Source organism: Mirounga angustirostris, unplaced genomic scaffold, assembly GCF_029215605.1.
Source record: "Mirounga angustirostris isolate CCGP_5_RB_7025 unplaced genomic scaffold, mMirAng1.0.hap1 SCAF_3, whole genome shotgun sequence".
Taxonomy (NCBI): domain Eukaryota; kingdom Metazoa; phylum Chordata; class Mammalia; order Carnivora; family Phocidae; genus Mirounga; species Mirounga angustirostris.
The window spans coordinates 179,241,384-179,261,996 of record NW_026991711.1 but is presented as its reverse complement, the minus strand read 5'-3'; the positions used below and the strand labels follow the sequence as shown (position 1 = coordinate 179,261,996).

The following is a 20,613-nucleotide window of genomic DNA, read 5'->3' as shown; positions in this document are numbered from 1 at the left end:
GCTTCAAGTAACTAATAGTATAATGATGGGAGGAAGGACGCTCTGTATCCATCAAGAAAGGTATAATGATGGGAGGAAGGACGTGTATCCACGTATAGTATAATGATGGGAGGATTGAAATTGATCAATGAGAGCATGGTTAGCTCTAGTGAAAGACTAGTTGGTACAAGAGTGAGAACAAAGGCCAAAGATTCCTGAAGTTTTGTTAATCCATTGGTTGATCTTTAACCATATCACATTTTATCATCTATCTAATCAATCATTTTTGTGAACATATTTTTATGAAAATTTTTGGATCCAAGATTTACAGGGCAATTTGTTATTTCATATCATTTATCAAATTTGTGATATGAGAATACAGTTTCATACTACATTCCATTTGTCATGGGATAAAAACTCAGATTGAGACACCAGCTCCCCCATTGCTAGATTCTGTGATGGGGTTTTTAGTTCAGAATGTATGGTCTTGCTGCCTGCCTGGTAATCCTTTGATAAGCCAAGTAATATGCCTGCCCCTGGACAGTACCAAACAGATAAGAGCAATCAAAGGTTTTGATGTTTCAGATGCAGTCCTCAACAGGTTCCATTTTTTTAGGTGCTTCTTTGGTTAGATCTCAATAGTTCAGTCTGACATCAACTAGTGAGTAACCCACATCCTTGTCTCTTCCTTTCTGATTGCCTTTCAGTATTTTGACTAATAGAAAAAAAGCACCTTTAGAGAACTCAAGTGCATACTCTTGTCCAAAGGGATACAGGGGGAAAAGATCACCAGATAATGCTTACTGGAAGGGACTGGATGGATCCCAGGCTGATCACTTGCCATTTGGTTTTTTTGTAAAATTTTTAAAAAGCTTTAGGACATTTAATAAGGATCAGGCATCATCTCATTGAATTATTTGTTTTATTTATTTATTTTTAAAGGTTTATTTACTTATTTGAGAGGGAGAGAGAACGTGCGCACGCACAAGTGGGGGAAGGAGCAGAGGGAGAGGGAGGGAGAACCTCAAGCAGACTTCCTGCTGAGTGGGCTAACATGGGGTTTGATCCTGGGACTCTGAGACTGTGATCTGAGCCAAAATCAAGAGTCGGCTGTTTAACTGACGGAGCCACCCAAATTATTTGTTTTAAAACAACACTATTCTAGCCTTCTCTTTACCCTCCAACCTACTTCTCATTTTATACAGATCAACAGTGCAATGTGGACATTTATAGGGATTAATAGTATCATGTGGATTCAACTGGCAAATCCCTAGGTTTGAGGAACACTGACGGATGCCCACGTGAAAGGCTTGAATAATCTGCCAGTGCCGTTTAGGCAGGCCCTTGCGATTTTCCCACCACCATGAATAATTAAGAGTGGCTTGGTATCAACTCAGCACTGTCATTTCTGGGTTACATTTTTGACACTGTTCACGGAAGTCATTCAGTGGTTGTGCACAGCATGCTTCTGTGAAACAGGGTCAATTACACATTTTGCTGAGACCCCCTGGGGTGAGCACTGGTTGCCTTCTTTGCTACCAGCATTTTGATTTTCCACCCAGAGTTGACTCTTGTTCTATCTACAGCTCAGCAGAAGACTGAGAGAGGAGTCTCTCTCATTGCATAGACACGATTGCCCCCCCACCCTCCTGTGACCTCTCCCCCTCCCCCCAGGGAAAGAGCCTTGAACAGAAACTCCTAATTACCTTCTTCAGTGGAACTTAGAGAGCAAGAAGTTACCAGAGAGAGAAGATAACTCATCTAAGGCAAGCGCATCATCCAGGAAGTAATGCCAGCAGACTTCAGCATGAAGGACAGGGAAGCTAGGAGAAATGTTACTCGGGGGTGAAGTGAGAAAGCGAGGAATGTTCCACAGAAAATTCGTGCTTGTGCTTTCTTTTTTTTTCCTTTGGATTGTGATAGCTTTGCACGTCTGGGTGGTGTTAATTTGGGCGACTTTGCTTAACGTTTTCTTATCTTCATTTTGGTCATCAGATGGCTGAGGCTAATAAATACTGTTTGTCAGATTTTATTGTGAGGATTAAATAAGATAAAGTATGAAAAACCGCTTTGCAAGAAATGTCAATTAATTTGCAGGCTACCTAATTCTAAAGTTCATTTTGGAAAAAAAAAAATCACTCTTCTCAGTCTTTCACGTTATAGCTTCCTCATGGCTAACTGGGAGTTTACTTTTGAAAGTACTTCAGCCATAAACTAGTCATCTTAAAATAAATAAAGCAAAACCTCAATTAACCCAGGAAGGACAAAGGTTCCTGGAGAGGAAGATGTTAAAATAGACGCACCAGAAAAATAGGGTGGTGGCAAAATGACAGAAAGAACTTACCTTGATAGGAAGCCAATAATTTTTCATGGAGGAATAAGTGATTGATGCATCCAAATGGTTTTGTTTTTTAAATAATGGGCAGTTATGCTTTGGCTCTCTTCATCATTAAACCACATAAACTGCCATGAGCAAAGGTTATGCACCGTCCATCGATCTCAGGAGGGGAGTCCCTGAACAGCAGTCTTTATGTAAACTAACCCACAGCAGCAAGAAGAGAGAAAGCAATTAATGGCGGTAACATATACAGCCATCCTGGGAGGAGGCGTGGGCTTCATTTCTGTCAAAACGTACACACCCCAACTATTGACTCTGCCTTAGAGCCTGTCTTTCAGCTGGAGAGAGATTAACATAGGCTTATCTGGAGGGTTGGAGGGTTTTACAGCAAAGGCAGTGAAGTATTATTGACCATCCCAAAGTTGTACATGATTAATGAAGCCTTATGAAGTGGAACTTGAGACCCACAGCCCCTCTTTCTCTGAAGATCTGTCTTGTCCTGGTTGCCCTGGTGTTTTTGTAGGGTGACAGTAGTCGCAGTTGAAGAAATTGACCACTTAAGAGTCAGGTTTCTGCCCGTGCTCTTGGGGAATGTTACTTTCCACATCCAGAATTAATTTCATGGCTCAGGCATTGAATTTTAAAATGGTGATTAAAAATCCGTTACATATTAAATGTCTGTGAGAGCTCTGGAAACCCCTCTTGACAGGAGCCCAGCTACTCTGCCTCTCAACTATCTCATTGCTTCGGCTGCAGACTTGAATTTTTTCAACCTTCTAACCTGCGATTGTCTTTTTTTGGGGGGGCGGTATGCTTTCGCAACATACACAAGTGCTATGGTGGTGATGCTTCTGAGGAATGAGCTGCACTGGGTTAAGGAATCTTCATGAATTCGCTTATTTGTCCAGCAGGTACTTACTGGGTATCTACGGTATATTTGGCATCTTCCTAAGGGCTAGGGTTACACTCCTGAATCAGAAAAAAATATTTCTGTTCTAATGGGAATATAAGTACTAAATAAGAGGATTTAAAATTCTCACAAGAAGGAAAAAAGACAAGATGATGGGATAGCACACAATGAGGGGAAAAGGGAGCATTTCACTTTGCATGGAGTAGTCAGGAGGGAGGAGGGAGGATCTGAGCTGAGACCCCTGAGGAGTAAGGAGGCAGTCATTGAGAAAGCCAGGGGAGAGAATTCCTGGCAGAGCTACCAAGTCTAAAATCTATGAGCAACATGTCTAGAGTTGTGCTAAAAATGGGTATTTTTAAAAAAGATTTTATTTATTTATTTATTTAGAGAAAGCTTGTGTGAGTGCAGGGAGGGGCAGAGGGAGAGAGAGAGAATCCCAAGCAGACTCTGGGCTGAGTGTGGAGCCTCGCGCGGGGCTCCATCTCACAACCTTGAGATCATGACCTGAGCCAAAATCAAGAGTCAGAGGCTTAACCGACTGAGCCACCCACCCAGGTGCCCCAATAATGGGTACTTTCAACTTGATTTCTTTTTCCCCTAGGCTCTAGAGTCTGTTAGCACTTTCACGGTTGTTATAAGAAATAGCAATTTCAGGCTGATGTGGCATATTAGACCATGTGTCCATGTGGATTTAAACCCTTCAGCAGAACCCACTTCTAGCCGCAGTGAGCACAGCATCCACCTTTTTCTTTCTATTTTTGCTGCAGTTCCAGTTGCTTTCTATAAGAACAAAAAAATGCGTTTAATCGGACTTGTGGTTTGGGGGTGGGGTACATAGGGAGCACTTAATTTGACCCTGACTTTCCATGGAATGGTTCATACCAAACTCCTCCTTCACATCGGAGGCATTTAGGACTTTAGGTTCAGTGTTGGCTGGTCCCTTTCCGATGACGTTATTATGTAAGTAAGGCTCATACAGATTTCATGTGGCTGTGGTAACATCAGTTCTCCTGCATGGGGCTACTTTAAATCCTGACTTAAGCCAGTAAGTGTGTTCTCTGAACTACTCAGGAATTACACTTTAGTCTGATACACAGGAGGGAAGAACTAAGATTTGTAGAATTACTGGAATTTTCTTTTATACTTGGAATATCACCCTTCTTAAATGTCACATTCACTTAGCTTCTCCAGATAGTGTGTGCTTTATTTCTGGAAGGTTGTCTTTTCCCAGAAGAGAGCACATGATGAGTTAAGGAAGATTAAGATTCCTTTTATGATATCACATGATATGATATTTTATTATATGATATGATAGTCTTTTGCTTTTGCTGTAATTTGGCTACAGCTTCTTTGGGACTTCATACTGTCAGACTCCTGTCAACTGAATGCAACTTGACATCCCACCAGAAAATAATAATTACCCATTGTAGCACCTTTCACCAGAACCTGCTGTGCCAGAAAGAAAGCATTTCACACCAGTGAAGCAAATGGATGTTCATTCAATTTATCCACAGTGGTAGGAATACAGCGCCCATTTCTTTCAGAGCACTGAGAAACTCAAGAAATAGGCCATAATATTTCACATATTTTATTTCTTCCTGAGTCAGGGAAGGTAGATGTAATTTCCACCTCAGAAGCCAGGGCTGTATGAAGGTGTAAATCAGGGGTCCTTACCCCGAGCTGTCTAGATAGGTTCGGGGTGTGCTGGAAGTCCCTAGAATTCATGTGCCAAATTTTGAGGCTTCCTCTGAGCATCTTTTTGAGGGGCCAGTACGTTGTTCCTGATGACACAGGCACATCCATTTGTTTCTATGCTGTCGCTTGCTTCGTTCGCGGTACCGTGAAGAGTAGAATAGTGGCTGCAGAGAATGTGTGGCACATAAAGCCTGAAATATTGACTCTCTATCGGTCCCGTCACAGAGGAAATTTTGTTGAATTCTGCTGTAGACGACTTGTAGGTTAAGGATTATTGCATTTGACTTTTGGTTCTGGGAGCAGAGCTATTACTATCTATGCCACTAAATTATATTTCAAATGTGAAGGGCATTCTAAAAGTGAGAAATTTAGAAGAGTTTAACATCCTAGCCCCATTCTTGGAGGCAGAGAGGGATTTTAATATGTGAATTCCAAGGAAGTAAAAAAAAAAAAATAAAGGAAAGGAAAGATCTTTCTTTCTCCTTACCTACACTTCAGCATTTGATTGATTTGTATTTAAAAATGTCTTAATTTTGATGGTAAAAATAAAATGTGAAGGAAGACTGTGGTTCTACAAAGGTTAATAAGGACAATACCAGCCTGCCTTTTGAAAATGTGAAAATTAACTTTTCTTCAGATACGAAGTTTTCCATAGCTTCAAACCTGAATAAACCATCACCTGGAACCAAGATGGGGAAAGAAAGTCATTAACAACCAATACTAAATTAACAAAACTTTTGAGATGGAGCCCATATTTTTTTAAATTTTATTTATTTATTAAGATTTTATTTTTTAAATTTTTAAAGATTTTATTTATTTATTTGAAAGAGAGAGGGAGCACAAATGGGGGGGAGGGGCAGAGTGAAAGGGAGGAGCAGACTCCTTGCCGGGTAGGGAGCCCGATGCGGGGCTCGATCCCAGCACCCCGGTATCATGACCCGAGCTGAAGACAGACGCCCAACCAACTGAGCCACCCACGCGTCCCTTTAAGATTTTATTTTTAAGGAATCTCGACACCAACGTGGGGCTCGAACCCTGGGATCAGGACTTGCACGCTCTACCAACTGAGCCAGCCAGGCACCCCATGATGCCCACGTTTAGCGCTCCAGCCACACTGGCTGGTAATGGAGCTATAAAAATGATGAGAGCGAGCAGAGAGCCTGCTCTACACCTCCTGTGCTCACCATATTTAGCTTCCTTTAGCCTTTTCCTTCCCTGCCTTCTCCTCCTTCGCTTATCCAGGAAAGCATCAAAATGAATCAGATTTCTTTTTCTCTCCATCTTCTAGAGCAGGTGACAAATACTCAGTAAGTGCCTGTTGAATAAACGAAAGAATCCGTAAGTCCCTCCCAACAGGAGTAACCACTAAGATATGATATACAGCCCTATTGACTTTTTCCAAAGTATTTTTAAATTCTAGAAAAGGGGAACTTGAATTAAACTGGATACATCGAGATACTCCTTTACAGGGCTTAATGCTAACGAGTCTCTATGGGAAAAACTGACCATTCCAGCTTTAGTTCAGGGAAGGCTGTATTAATTTACACACCATAGGTAGTGGGCCTCAGATGCATTAGAGGACTCTGTTAGTTTTCTGTCTAGTCATTCATTCATTTGTCGACGCCTCAAACATTTGTTGAGCTTGCTCTGAACGGGGAATCAGGGGAGACACTGGGAAATGATGAAAATATCAACCCTTTTGAGGCGCAGATAGACCCGGTGATAGATACAGATAAGCAGTGTATGTCTGAATAGCAAGACCCCATTGCATGTTCCGAACAGAGTAAGACATAGAAATAAAGGTGACCTGAAATGTGGAGCAATACCATAAGCAGGATTGCTGCCAGTCCTATATATGGGCTAGTAGTGAGGAGTTTGGGGAAGGACAGAATCCTGCCATGCACACGACCTGTAAGCTCCCTGACGCTGTATGCTCAGTAGATATGATCTCAATATGGTGACTAGAAGATTAAACAAATGGTATGGTTATCCCATTTTGTTCTAGATCTCGTATTTGTAATTGGAGACTTACTTGCAGGTGGACAGATTTCTGATGAGAAAGGCACAATCACTTGTCAGAAATTTACTTGTTCCCAAATATCCAGATACACTACTTATGTAAACAAAAGACAGGATAGTCGGAGAGTTAAGTTTTTCCCTCCTGGATTCCTTGTATTTACTGAGAGAGCCCACATTATGCAAACACTCTTTTCTTTTCCTGCTAGCCATTTCTACAGGTAATGGTTTTAAGGTGCTTCTATTATATTAAGTATGACTGCTGGGTCTGGCTGGACTTTTGGCTGTATTAAAGTGTGTATTTTCCTTGTCTTGAGATTACTGTCTTTTCTGAGGAAAAGATGGCCCCTCCTTATAAATGGAAATATACTTACCATCTTTTAATTGACACAAGTTTAAAAAAAAGAAAAAGAAAGAAAACCACGATCCTGCAAACCTAATCCACCGTTAGGATTTTAATGTATAAAGCTTGAGCTTTTTCCTAGGCCTTTGCAGAACGCCGTTATAATCGTCCTGGGTGGGCATTTTTACCTCCGCTCTCCTGTCCTACACAAAAACCCACAAAACAAAACTCTGCTTTTGTCCAGTTTTGAAGCCCAGGTAACATCACTCCCTATGGCAGCAACACATAAAACATGTGCGGTGCAATTCACCAAACCACTCACGGAGGCATCCCTGAATTTGAACTTGCCGCATCCTGTCCTGTCTTCCTTTTAGCATCTACCGCAGGGTCTTCTTTAAGAATCATTGTCCAAAGGAAGAAGGCTGTTGCAGACTACCACTTGTTTTGGTCCAGCACTCCATTTTGAAATCCTGCAGCATCTCTCCCCACCCACCCCCGGCCCCCCACCCTCTCCACAGGGCAGTGTTCTATCTCTGAGTCCTGTGACCATTTCCTTTTCTGCTCCATTTCTTCTCTGTTTAGACACTGCCATGCCCTGTCCTACATACTAATTACTGACTTTTTGCTTCTGCATTGCTTGATTCATTGTGTCACATTTTCCCATGTGAAAGTGGACCAGGAACCTTGGCAAGGAGGTTAATGGATTTAAGAGTCACTCGTATTTAACCCTGGAAGTCACAGCAAAATAAGAACCAGTGGCTGACCCATTTTATAAACCATGCTGTGGTCAGCTTTAGCGGCAGACTACTAATGGATTTCACCGTGGTGGCGAGCAGCTCTAGAATTTGAGCAGGATTGAAAATACGCCTTCCCTTTTCCTACCTTTACGTCTCAAACTTTGGCTGAAACTACTGATTTTGTTGTTATTATACCTTTGATGGGGGGCCCCATAAGGGAGTGGAAATAACCCCAGAGTGGGAGTTAGTACTTTTGGATTTTAATCTGATTTTGTCACTAGTTAAATTGCATGAAATTTCACTATTAGCAGATCCACTTACTGTATCTCAGTTCCTTCATCTTTAAAATGAGGTTATTTGACCAAATGATCTTTAACATCCAATCTGTCTCTAGGACCCTGTGATTTTAAATAACTGTGTTCGTTTATTCAGAAACCATTTATTTATCTTTATTATAGTCCAGTCAATGCATTAAGGACCATAGCTATAAATTTGAAATCTAAAGAAGAAAGAAATTTGCATTTTTTTCCTGCAGACTTCTGTGGGGTAGTCTTACTTTTAAACACATATTTTACAACACTGACGGGGAGCAGATCTCAAAACTAAGAGAGGTTGTTGGTAATTAGTCTCAAGGGGAGATTGGGAGTTCCTGCTTGCTTTGTGAGAGTCTTCAAGTAAGCTTTAGGAAGAGAAACGGAGGGTGGATTACCCTTATTCGGCGTTACCACCAAAATCCTTCAGCCATTCATCAGCGTGAGCTAAGTAATAAATATTGAGTATGACTCCTGATTAATAGGTTACCTCTTTCAATTCCCACTCAATGGCTACTTTGGAACAACACATTCCATTATGGTTGACTAGCTAAAGCTTCTTCCTAGTTCATACAGGCCTCCCGTAACTTCCTTTTCCTGACGAACACAAACCATTTCCCTCAAAGCAGTCAGTGCAAGTAAATTAGAAATAGAATAAATACAGTGAGCAAGAAACCTCAAATTTTCATTAAAACTCACTCTGGTTCTTTTCTTGCAAGACCAAAATGGGAAAGAGGAAGGAAAAAAGAGGACTTTCCATGTGTTCCATTGAGTAGGTATTTTTCATTAAAGTGTGGCAGGTGTCTTTTCAACCTTTGGAAGTGGCTCAGACCAGGAACATTCCCCCCCTTCTCCCACCCCGATTCTTCTCCTTGAAGGCAGTGCATGTTAACAGCTTCTTGGCATGTGAAGACGAATCTACAGCAAGAAGCGAGAGGGTTCAGCATGGATCTCTATTTTTTTTTTACTACTATCTTTAAAACCAACCACTATGTTGTTTGCAGTCAGTTCTGTTTTCGAAACAGCCACCAGCACCATTTGTGTTTCATAAACACTTTGCTGTCGGTGGGAAGGAGTTTGCTTCAAAGGGCCCTGTGCAGCCTTGGGTCGCTGAAGGGCAGGACGCAGGGCCTGGGAGCCTTTGCGCAATCTCTGCCTCAAGTTGAGATCTCCCAACAACTTTATCTTTGACATCTCTGCAACCAGGTCACACCAGTTCCTACGAATTACGTATAGAGAACTGAGCTCTCAACTACTGTGTTGAACCGAAGAGGCATATCTATACTATTCGGCTAATTTTCTTCCATCTTGAGGACATGCTGTACTTGGGAACCGTGATGTAGCTTCAAAGGTGGTGGATAACTATTACTTTAGCAGAGTCCCTCCCACCTTGGCCCTGGGAACTAGAATCACATTCATATGCCTGTTTTCAGATAATGAGATAAAAACCAGATAAGTTCTGGTATTTTCCTGCTGCTTCAGAGAGAGGCCCGCACTCGAAGCCCATTTGATGTCGAGATGCACGACATCCCCAAGTGGCAGTCAGCGCTGCTGTTGTTTGCCCAGGATTGAGAATGACATACAGGCAGCCTTCTTTCATGTGGTTCTTTTAAAAGATCTGTTTTTGCTGGCCTGATCCGCTTTCTGCTTTCTTTGCCACATGGGCCCACACCTTACCTCCTATAGCTGCAGAGAATAATATAAATTCTGAGCAATTCCAAAAGGATAGTTTGAGTTCTTGGTGTGATAATGTGTGCGTGCATTTTTTTTTTTTTTCTTTTTCTAGGCCCACCGTCTGCTCCCCTCAACTTGATCTCTAATGTCAATGAGACTTCAGTGAACTTGGAATGGAGCAGTCCCCAGAACACAGGTGGCCGCCAGGATATTTCCTACAATGTGGTGTGCAAGAAATGCGGAGCTGGTGATTTCAGCAAGTGCCGACCCTGTGGAAGTGGGGTCCACTATACCCCACAGCAGAATGGCCTGAAGACCACCAAAGTTTCCATCACTGACCTCCTGGCTCACACCAATTACACATTTGAAATCTGGGCGGTGAATGGAGTGTCCAAGTATAACCCCAGCCCGGACCAATCCGTGTCCGTCACTGTGACAACCAACCAAGCAGGTAGGAATTGGATCTTCTTTGTTGTATGATATGAGTCTAGAGAGAGAGAGGGCTTATGTTGGTATCCATGAATGATATTAAAGTTCTACAGTTGAAGTAGAACCACATGGATCTAATTATAAACCTGTGAGCTGCTTTGTAATACAAAAGATACTTCGAAGAACGTGCATTCGCTCAGCAAATATTTTTTTGGACACCAACTGCATAGCATGACCTATACTAAATGGTAGTGATTCAGTGAGATTAGAAGACAGTGTCTGATTGGAAGGAGACGGCAGTCTAGTAAGCTGGGTCACCCCATGTTGGACTTCTCTTGTAAGGGATTCCTGTCAGCCATATTAATCACAAGGTCCGTGGTTGGACATCAGAGCATTTGACAGATTATCTTGAATTGTAAAATTGATTTTTACCAATGCAGAGTGCTATATCGGCATTTGCTACCTTTTCCAACCAAAGCATCGGTGGCTATCATTTTGATCTTGTTTGGTATTTTAGAATTTAAAAAATGACCTCTGCTAGCATCATCATGTAAATCTGGGAACAATGAATAGTTTAATGGGTGTTCTGTGCGGTTTGACAACATTTTCCTGAAAACATATACTGGTTTTACAGCCACTTTCATAGTTGAATCCATAATTGACACGTGGGAGAGGAGAGTTAATTTACCCCATTTCCGGCATTGCTTTCCTCTTCTAATTCCCTAGACTTGAAAACATTCTCTGTTCATGAAGAGTTTATGCTGAGTTAGTTGCAGGATTGTTAACAAAGTCTTGGATATCAGATATTTCAAAGTTCAAATCACAATCTGCAGTTCTAGGGTCCAGCTCCTGACCCCCTCATTCCAGGTCCTCCCCTGAAAACGTTTCCACGCTTTCTCGAGCTCATTTTCCATCCTGGATCTCTGCCTCACATTGCTGGCTCCCTGTTATTTATTTCTGTCGAGTTAAAGGGGAGTAGGAGAAAAGAACTATGGTGTACTCTTTCATGAGGCTCTTAAGAACAACAAATTTCGCCGGAAAAGGATTATAAATTGCCCTCAGCCCTGTCCCCTCTTACTGCACTTCTCTCTTAAATGAATGTTTCAGTAAGTGCACTCCATAGTTAAATATATCCATATTAATTGATCCTATAGTGGAAAGTATTCCAGTGTCCCAATCCAAAGTCATTATTTTTCCGCTTTGCCCTGAACTCTCTAGAATAAATACAAAATTATGACATGGGTGAGATTTTAAACTGGAGCGAGAATGGCAAATGTGACTGGAAGGCAGCTTCAGCTATAAAAATGCGACATCTTTTAAAATACGCGGCATGAACAGAGCATCTGGTTATGCTTTTGTCTTTTATTTCTGCACTTATAGGTGGTGAGCACCGTTCATGGTAATCGGTTTTATTTTTCTACAAAGACCAGTATGATTTAGGAGGTTCTGATAGCATCACCAAGTACTCTGCCTTTGCCAGCTTTTTCTGCACCCGCTGGGGAATCTGGTTTATGATTCAGTCAATATTCTTATGCTCAGCCTGATGTACTTATCCTCAGACACATCACTACTTCGTGTTCTTAACTGATTTAAAAGTAGGAAGGGACCTTTTGAGGCTGTACAAGATGAAGTCATTCTCTTTGGTAGAGAATAGCCTCTGGGAAACATGCTGAGGACAGGCTTGGCTCCCCCAGATTTGGGGGTAGGAATGGCTATGACTATATACGTAAGAATTCGAGCCAAGGGATTATGTCAGCTCCTACCAGGCCAGAAGGCCCAAGGAGCCCAAAGAAGACAGGCTAAAAAATCCTCAAAAGAAGAAAAGGTGCAAAAACGTTAGGAGAGGGAAAAAGTCCAAGTACTATTAAAAATGTAGGTGTGATTCTTTGAGCTCTAACAGAAAGGTGGATGGGGGCATTCCTCTGACACAATGAGGTTTTCTCTGCCATGGCAAGCAGCCCTGCCAGGAGGTTTGCTGAACAGGACAAAATTCCAGCTCCCTATTTTAATTTTCATGAAGGGTGGGTAATGCTGGGAAGCTGCTCAAAATTAAAAATAAATCTTTCAATAAGGAGACCTCCTATGTGGCCAGCCAGAAAGCTTTTGCTCAGCAGAGAGTTGTGTACGGGCATAGCACTGCCTCGTTATCCTATGATTTGGAGTTCCCTAATTCAATACCAGCGGAATAGTTTATCTTAGATGAACAAACACTTTCTTCATGGTAGGGCAAATTAATAATGTAGGCCAAAATTCTGGGTGAATGTAGCAACCATAAACTCTATCAAAGCTCCCCTAAGCATATTTACACACACACAATTACATTCTTTTTTTTTTTTTTAATTTTTTTATTCTTATGTTAATCCCCTTACATTACAACATTAGTTTTAGATGAAGTGTTCCATGATTCATTGTTTGCGCACAACACCCAGTGCTCCATGCAGAATGTGCCCTCCTAAATACCCACCACCAGGCTAACCCATCCTCCCACCCCCTCCCCTCTAGAACCCTGTTTGTTTTTCAGAGTCCATCGTCTCTCATGGTTCGTCTACCCCTCCGATTTCCCCCGCTTCATTCTTCCCCTCCCGCTACCTTCTTCTTCTTCTTCTTTTTTTTTTTTTTCTTAACGTATATTGCATTATTTGTTTCAGAGGTACAGATCTGAGATTCAACAGTCTTGCACAATTCACAGCGCTTACCAGAGCACATACACTCCCCAGTGTCTATCACCCAGTCCCCCCATCCCTCCCACCCCACCCCCCACTCCAACAACACTCAGTTTGTTTCCTGCGATTAAGAATTCCTCATATCAGTGAGATCATATGATACATGTCTTTCTTTGTTTGACTTATTTCACTCAACATAATACCCTCCAGTTCCATCCACGTCATTGCAAATGGCAAGATCTCATTCCTTTTGATGGCTGCATAATATTCCATTGTATATATATACCACATCTTCTTTATCCATTCATCTGTCGATGGACATCTTGGCTATTTCCACAGTTTGGCTATTGTGGACATTGCTGCTATAAACATCGGGGTGCACGTACCCCTTCGGATCCCTACTTTTGTATCTTTGGGGTAAATACCCAGTAGTGCAATTGCTGGATCATATGGTAGCTCTATTTTCAACTTTTTGAGGAACCTCCATACAGTTTTCCAGAGTGGCTGCACCAGTTTGCATTCCCACCAACAGTGTAGGAGGGTTCCCCTTTCTCCACATCCCCGCCAACATCTGTCGTTTCCTGACTTGTTAACTTTAGCCATTCTGACTGGTGTGAGGTGATATCTCATTGAGGTTTTGATTTGGATTTCCCTGATGCCGAGCGATATTGAGCACTTTTTCATGTGTCTGTTGGCCATTTGGATGTCTTCTTTGGAAAAATGTCTGTTCATGTCTTCTGCCCATTTCTTAATTGGATTCTTTGTTCTTTGGGTGTTGAGTTTGATGAGTTCTTTATAGATTTTGGATACTAGCCCTTTATCTGATATGTCATTTGCAAATATCTTCTCCCATTCTGTCGGTTGTCTTTTGGTTTTGTTAACTGTTTCCTTTGCTTTGCAAAAGCTTTTTATCTTGATGAAGTCCCAATAGTTCATTTTTGCCCTTGCTTCCCTTGCCTTTGGCGATGTTTCTAGGAAGAAGTTGCTTCGGCTGAGGTCAAGGAGGTTGTTGCCTGTGTTCTCCTTTAGGATTTTGATGGACTCTTGTCTCACATTGTCTTTCAACCATTTGGAGTCTATTTTTGTGTGTGGTGTAAGGAAGTGGTCCAGTTTCATTCTTCTGCATGTGTCTATCCAATTTTCCCAACACCATTTGTTGAAGAGACTGTCTTTGTTCCATTGGACATTCTTTCCTGCTTTGTCAAAGATTAGTTGACCATAGAGTTGAGGGTCCATTTCTGGGCTCTCTATTCTGTTCCATTGATCTATGTGTCTGTTTTTGTGCCAGTACCATGCTGTCTTGATGATGACAGCTTTGTAATAGAGCTTGAAGTCCGGAATTGTGATGCCACCGGCTTTGCTTTTCTTTTTCAATATTCCTCTGGCTATGCGGGGTCTTTTCTGGTTCCATACAAATTTTAGGATTATTTGTTCCATTTCTTTGAAAAAAGTGGATGGTATTTTGATGGGGATTGCACTGAATGTGTAGATTGCTCTAGGTAGCATTGACATCTTCACAATATTTGTTCTTCCAATCCATGAGCATGGAACGTTTTTCCATTTCTTTGTGTCTTCCTCAATTTCTTTCATGAGTATTTTATAGTTTTCTGAGTACAGATCCTTTGTCTCTTTGGTTAGATTTATTCCTAGGTATCTTATGGTTTTGGGTGCAATTGTAAATGGGATCGACTCCTTAATTTCTCTTTCTTCTGTCTTGTTGTTGGTGTATAGGAATGCCACTGACTTCTGTGCATTGATTTTATATCCTGCCACTTGACTGAATTCCTGTATGAGTTCTAGCAGTTTTGGGGTGGAGTCTTTTGGGTTTTCTACATAAAGTATCATATCATCTGCAAAGAGTGAGAGTTTGACTTCTTCCTTGCCAATTTGGATGCCTTTGATTTCTTTTTGTTGTCTGATTGCTGTGGCTAGGACTTCCAATACTATGTTGAATAGCAGTGGTGATAGTGGACATCCCTGCCGCGTTCCTGACCTTAGGGGGAAAGCTCTCAGTTTTTCCCCATTGAGAATAATATTTGCTGTAGGTTTTTCATAGATGGCTTTTATGATATTGAGGTGTGTACCCTCTATCCCTATACTCTGAAGAGTTTTGATCAAGAAAGGATGCTGTACTTTGTCAAAAGCTTTTTCTGCATCTATTGAGAGGATCATATGATTCTTGTTCTTTCCTTTGTTAATGTACTGTATCACATTGATTGATTTGCGGATGTTGAACCAACCTTGCAGCCCAGGGATAAATCCCACTTGGTCATGGTGAATAATCCTTTTAATGTACTGTTGGATCCTATTGGCTAGTATTTTGGTGAGAATTTTTGCATCCATGTTCATCAGGGATATTGGTCTGTAATTCTCCTTTTTGATGGGGTCTTACACAATTACATTCTAATTGAAGTCGTTCCTATCATTTCATTAAACTAAATTCCTTAGGAACACCTGTAGACATATGGCTCACTCTGGAAGGAATACATGGAATAAATGATTGTTATCATTACCACCTAAAAGCCACCGTTTCATGGCTGTCTGGTTTTGCCCTGTTTTCACAGGGTTCTTTCTCTCATCAGTAACTTACTTAACAAATAGACACGAACCCTCCTGGGATACCTGGGTTTATCACCACCACCTCTGAGACTCTCATGGCTGAACAGGTTCGTGAAGGTGACCTGACTCACCCAAGCTGATGTCTGGGCCACACTACCTGAAACCAGGGAGCACCCTCCTCCCTGGCCCTGAAAGGACAAAGTTACTTTCTTTTACAATGATTGGATAATTAGTAGCATCCCTGTGTTCAGCTTGGCATGCTCCCCATTGGTGAAACCAAACTTCGAGTATCTGGGTGCGGAAATGGATGTTTGACGAGGCTTTGATCATTTGGCTGTGGAATGTGGTGTGAATGGGCCGGTGTTCTCACATGGTTATTTAAACCATTCTAACCCAAATCTTACTGTTGAGGTAAATATCATGCTTTTCCTCCCACTCCCACTTCAAACCCAATTGACAGTGGAGCCAAGACAAAGGGAACTCAGGATGTCAGCTTTATTGCTGACCATCTGATTGAAGGATGTGAGCTTTATTTCTGTGGCCAAAAGGGCCGTCTCTAATCACACTTGCCGTTGTCACCCAGAGACTAGCTCCGCTGGCTGACTGCAGGCTTCCCGCAAGGATAAAGCCTGGGCTACGGAAGTTGTTCACCCTGGATAGGTCTGCAGGTGTGGAGAGCAGAGAAGGCATAGGACTGCTCCCACCTCCACCCCAGTGCCCCACCTCTATGCCAAGAGTGGGAAGGAGCAGTGGGAAGCGGGTGAGGGTGGGAAGCTCCACAGAAGTCACCTTGGGAAAAGAGCAGACGAGGAAAAGGCAATTCTTCCCTACCCTGTCACTTTTCCTGCGTTACCTTCCAAAAGGAGCAAAGAGAGCTTCCTCAAGAGACTTATGTTTCCCCTCCCCCGTCTGGCATCCTCCAGCGACTCTTGTGTTTTTTGTTTAGGAGGAGATGGTTCTGATGTTTATGAAAAATGAATAAGCAGACTGCCGGGTGATTTGTTTTCTAAATGGCTTTTCTTTGGTTTACTTTTACTTAAGTGGACCATCTCGGGCAAATGAATACAGGATGTGTCACTGGGACAGGGAGATGCTGTATAAATGAAACAAGGTTTTCCTGGCCAAGCAACAGAACTGTGAATAGTTTTGCTAAAAATGCTGAGATGGCAGCCAGCAGTACATCTTAATATCACAGAGCCAGTTTGCATGTTTCCCACCCCCAAGTCCCCTACCCCTGTCTTCCAGCTCTGGGGCCGAATCACACTCGAGGTTGTTTGGTTTGTTTTAAATCATTATGAACTGCCACGGATTGTATTCCCTACTAACTCTGAACTGCACCTGGGACGACGATTACACATGTATGTATGTGTGTATGTATGTACGTATGTACCTACATACCTAAACTCTACACCCAACGTGGGGCTCAAACTCATGACCCCTAGATCGAGAGTCACATGCTCTACAGACTGAACCAGCCAGGTGCCCCAGTGATCACACTTTTGATTTTTATTTTGCATGAGATCCTCTTCTGGATACTTGACAATGAAATGGCATCTGGTGATCTCTCTTGGACAGCTGCAGTGTCCTAGTGACAAACATCTGTAACGCACGGAGTTTGGAGGAGTTAGATATTTGGTGAATTACATAATCATTTGAACCTAGCTGATCTCTAAGATCTTTTCTAATTCTAAAAATCTGTAATTCCAAGAATATAGTCGTGAGCTATGAGCATGAAGAAGTAGCGCTTGTTTCCACAGGATGTTCAGAAATGGGCTCTAACGGCAATTTCGAGGATGGGAAAAATTCCGATAAATGCTCCCACAGAATTAGCAGAACGCACCCGAATGCTGCCTCCTCTCTACCCCTCCAAGCCCACACCTACCAAGTTATTTCCTTGGAAAGGCGAAACAGTAAGCTAGCTGCATCTCGGGTATAGTTAGTTGTTCAGCATGCCTCCCTGGACATTTGTCAATGTCTGGAGATATTTTTGGTTATCTCAGTTGGGAGCGCTATTACATCTAGTGGGTGAAAGCCAGGGATGCTGCTAACCATCCTATCACACACAGGACAGCCCCCACAACAAAGAATCATCTGGTTTGAAATGGCCACAGTGCCAAGATTGAGCAACTCTGCTCTAGTGATACGTTTGCAAAACAGATTTCATGACTTCATAGAAATGCCGACCTTCCTAGTGTTCCATCAAGATCCTGCCTTTGCTTGGTTCCATGGCTCCATACTGGGAACAGAATGCTCCCTACACTGCTCTTAGAGGATAGGCAGTTATAAATGGCCCTTTGGGACCTCTTGTGAAGAATCCCAGTTGTTTTGTCATCGCGTGAACTGGTGTTGCTTGTTAGACTGGCCTTGTTCTCTAGGATGGACAATTAAGACTGAAAGGAAATACTACATCAACGGTAAAGTGACAGGACACCTTGATGAAATGTCACTGTACAGTCCATAGTAGAGATTCAATAGCTGTTTGTCGATTAACACATTTATTTATAGTAAAAACAATCACCAGACTCTTTCTCAAGTAGCGATAAATTTAATAAAACCAAAATAATGAGTAAAGAAAAGAAAATAACTAAGTGCAAGAGGCAGGCTGTCTTTTATTACTCAACTGGTAGGTTCCCTTTCTCTCTTTCTCTGTCATCTTTTAATTAGACGTATTATGTTATTTGAGTAGGATAATGGAGAACAGTGGGAATTCTCATCCCCACTGGGTATAATTGCTACCTGTCGTCTACATGGTAAGGGGAAAGCTTCAGGGAGACGGTGGGAGAAGGGGAAACATCTTAGAGCAATTGAGTTAGGTAATGTGCTCGAGGCATAGTGGCACCAGATTTTGTGGGGTCTGAAGCTTAGACAATTTTTGTGTGATTTCAAGAAAAATCCTACAAAATTATAAATATCAAATGAAGAAGAAAGCTTCAGAAAGGGCCTGGGCAAACTTCTTTAAATTCTGCCTCTGATTAGATTGAAATGAATGCAGTTGTCAGGTAATGGGGCTCTCATGTAATTACACCTAAGGGTGGAAAGGAACAGGAAGAAGGTAGAGAAGTCTGGGGGTCCAGTTTGGCCTGGGGTGAAAGACCTTGAAGAGCAAGGTCATCCTGGAGTGGTCCTAACCATAGCTAAATGTGACAGGCAGTACCAACATGGCCTCAAGTGTGGTTCGTGATCAAATTAACAGGCAGAAAGCACCGTCCTGGTGATTTTGAGAATGGTAATGGAATATTACCCATTATACCCAAATAAGATGTGACCAGAACTCAGGCTTTTCTGTAAACTTGAAAAGGAAGGGGAGCCAGCGGGGAAGCTCTGTTGATACTTTTAAAGCACAAATGTCTGACTTCTGTTAGTGCCCTGGTACAGAGGTTGGCAAACTATAACCCAGGAGCCAAATCTTGATCCTCTCCCAGGTGGGGTATAACCCACTAAAAATGGTTTCTCTATTTCAAAAGGGTTGAAGATAACCCAAAGAAGAATGATATTTTGCACCATTTGGAAATTACAGAAAATTCAATTTTCAGTGTCCTTGGAGAAGTTTTACAGGAACGAAGCCCTACTCCTTGGTCGGTGTATCATCTGAGACTGCTTCCACGGGGACAGCAGCAGAGTGGAGTAGCTTAGAGAGTGAATGTCCTCCACGGCGAACATACTAACCGTCTCAATCCTTGTGGAAAATGTTTGCCGATCCCTGCTCTGGAGTACTAAATTGAGAAAGAACACAGTCAGAAAGGAGGTTGAAAAGATGCTGAGCTGCTGGGGTCATTTGTCAGAAACCACCCTGGCCAAGGTTGTGGTGGACTAACATTTAGGTAAATGTCACATTTGGAATGATTTTATTTTATTTTTTTTTTTTTCAAAGATTTGATTTATTTATTTGACCGAGAGAGAGAACACAAGCAGGGGGAGCGACAGAGGGAGAGGGAGAAGCAGACTCCCTGCTGAGCAAGGAGCCCGATGCGGGACTCGATCCCAGGACCCTGAGATCAGGACCTGAGCTGAAGGCAAACAAACGCTTAACCGACTGAGCCACCCGCGTGCCCCTCGAAACAATTTTAATATTTGGCAAGACAGCTTTTTTAGAGGTTTTGGCTACATAGACACGATTTCAGGGAATCAAGTCGAATTTCAAGCATGCCTTCGCTGTCTTGTACCACAGATCTTTTCCCAGCGACACTCAGGTTTAAATATAACATGGAACGTGCTTGAGTGTTCTGATAAGGCAGCATTCAGTTCTCTTGAAAACGTGCATTCTGAGCAGTATTGTAGGCTGGCTTGACTCTGGCAGCAATTTTCTGATTTTTTTTTTTTTTAAAGATTTTATTTATTTATTTGAGAGAGAGAGACTGAGAGAGAGAGCACATGAGAGGGGGGAGGGTCGGGAGGGTCAGAGGGAGAGGCAGACTCCCCACTAAGCAGGGAGCCCGATGCGGGACTCGATCCCGGGACTCCAGGATCATGACCTGAGCCGAAGGCAGTCGCTTAACCAACTGAGCCACCCAGGCGCCCCAGCAATTTTCTTCTTAAATAATCGTAGGCACTGCTCTTTGACATTATCCCCTCACTCAGATGATTTCTTGTTTGCCCTTGATTGCAAGTAAATCATGTATTTTTCTTACTCCTAAGAAAGTTAAAGGGAAGACACATGATGAAACTGGTTGAATGTAAGTCAGAGATGTTTCTAAAGACACATTTAAAAAATCTTTAAGCAAATTGTAGGACGACCGCGTCAAGAGATTTTGCTGGGACGCTTTTCACGCATCCCCAGTGGTTAATATGTGATCATTAGTATCCCTCGGTGGAAGCTAGTTAGAGAGTCCTTCCTGTGCCTGAGTAATTAGAGGCCCAAACGAGCACACAATGGGCTTCAGAGAAGCCAGGCGGCAATTTTCTCATTAACAGCCCTGATCCAGTTCTGGGCTCCTGGTTTAGTTCATAATGCCTAAGAAA

At 42.3% G+C, this 20,613-nt stretch overlaps 1 protein-coding gene across 7 annotated transcripts in view; it reads left to right on the top strand.

Moving 5' to 3' along the window:
• EPHA4 (EPH receptor A4) overlaps positions 1–20,613 on the top strand; it is a 145,518-nt gene that overhangs the window by 71,264 nt on the left and 53,641 nt on the right. For all 7 annotated transcript variants that reach the window (XM_045867892.3, XM_064587134.1, XM_054505998.2 and 4 more), the window contains exon 5: positions 10,116–10,454. In XM_045867892.3, the coding sequence (XP_045723848.1) occupies positions 10,116–10,454 (339 nt within the window). The remainder of the gene's footprint in view (positions 1–10,115; positions 10,455–20,613) is intronic.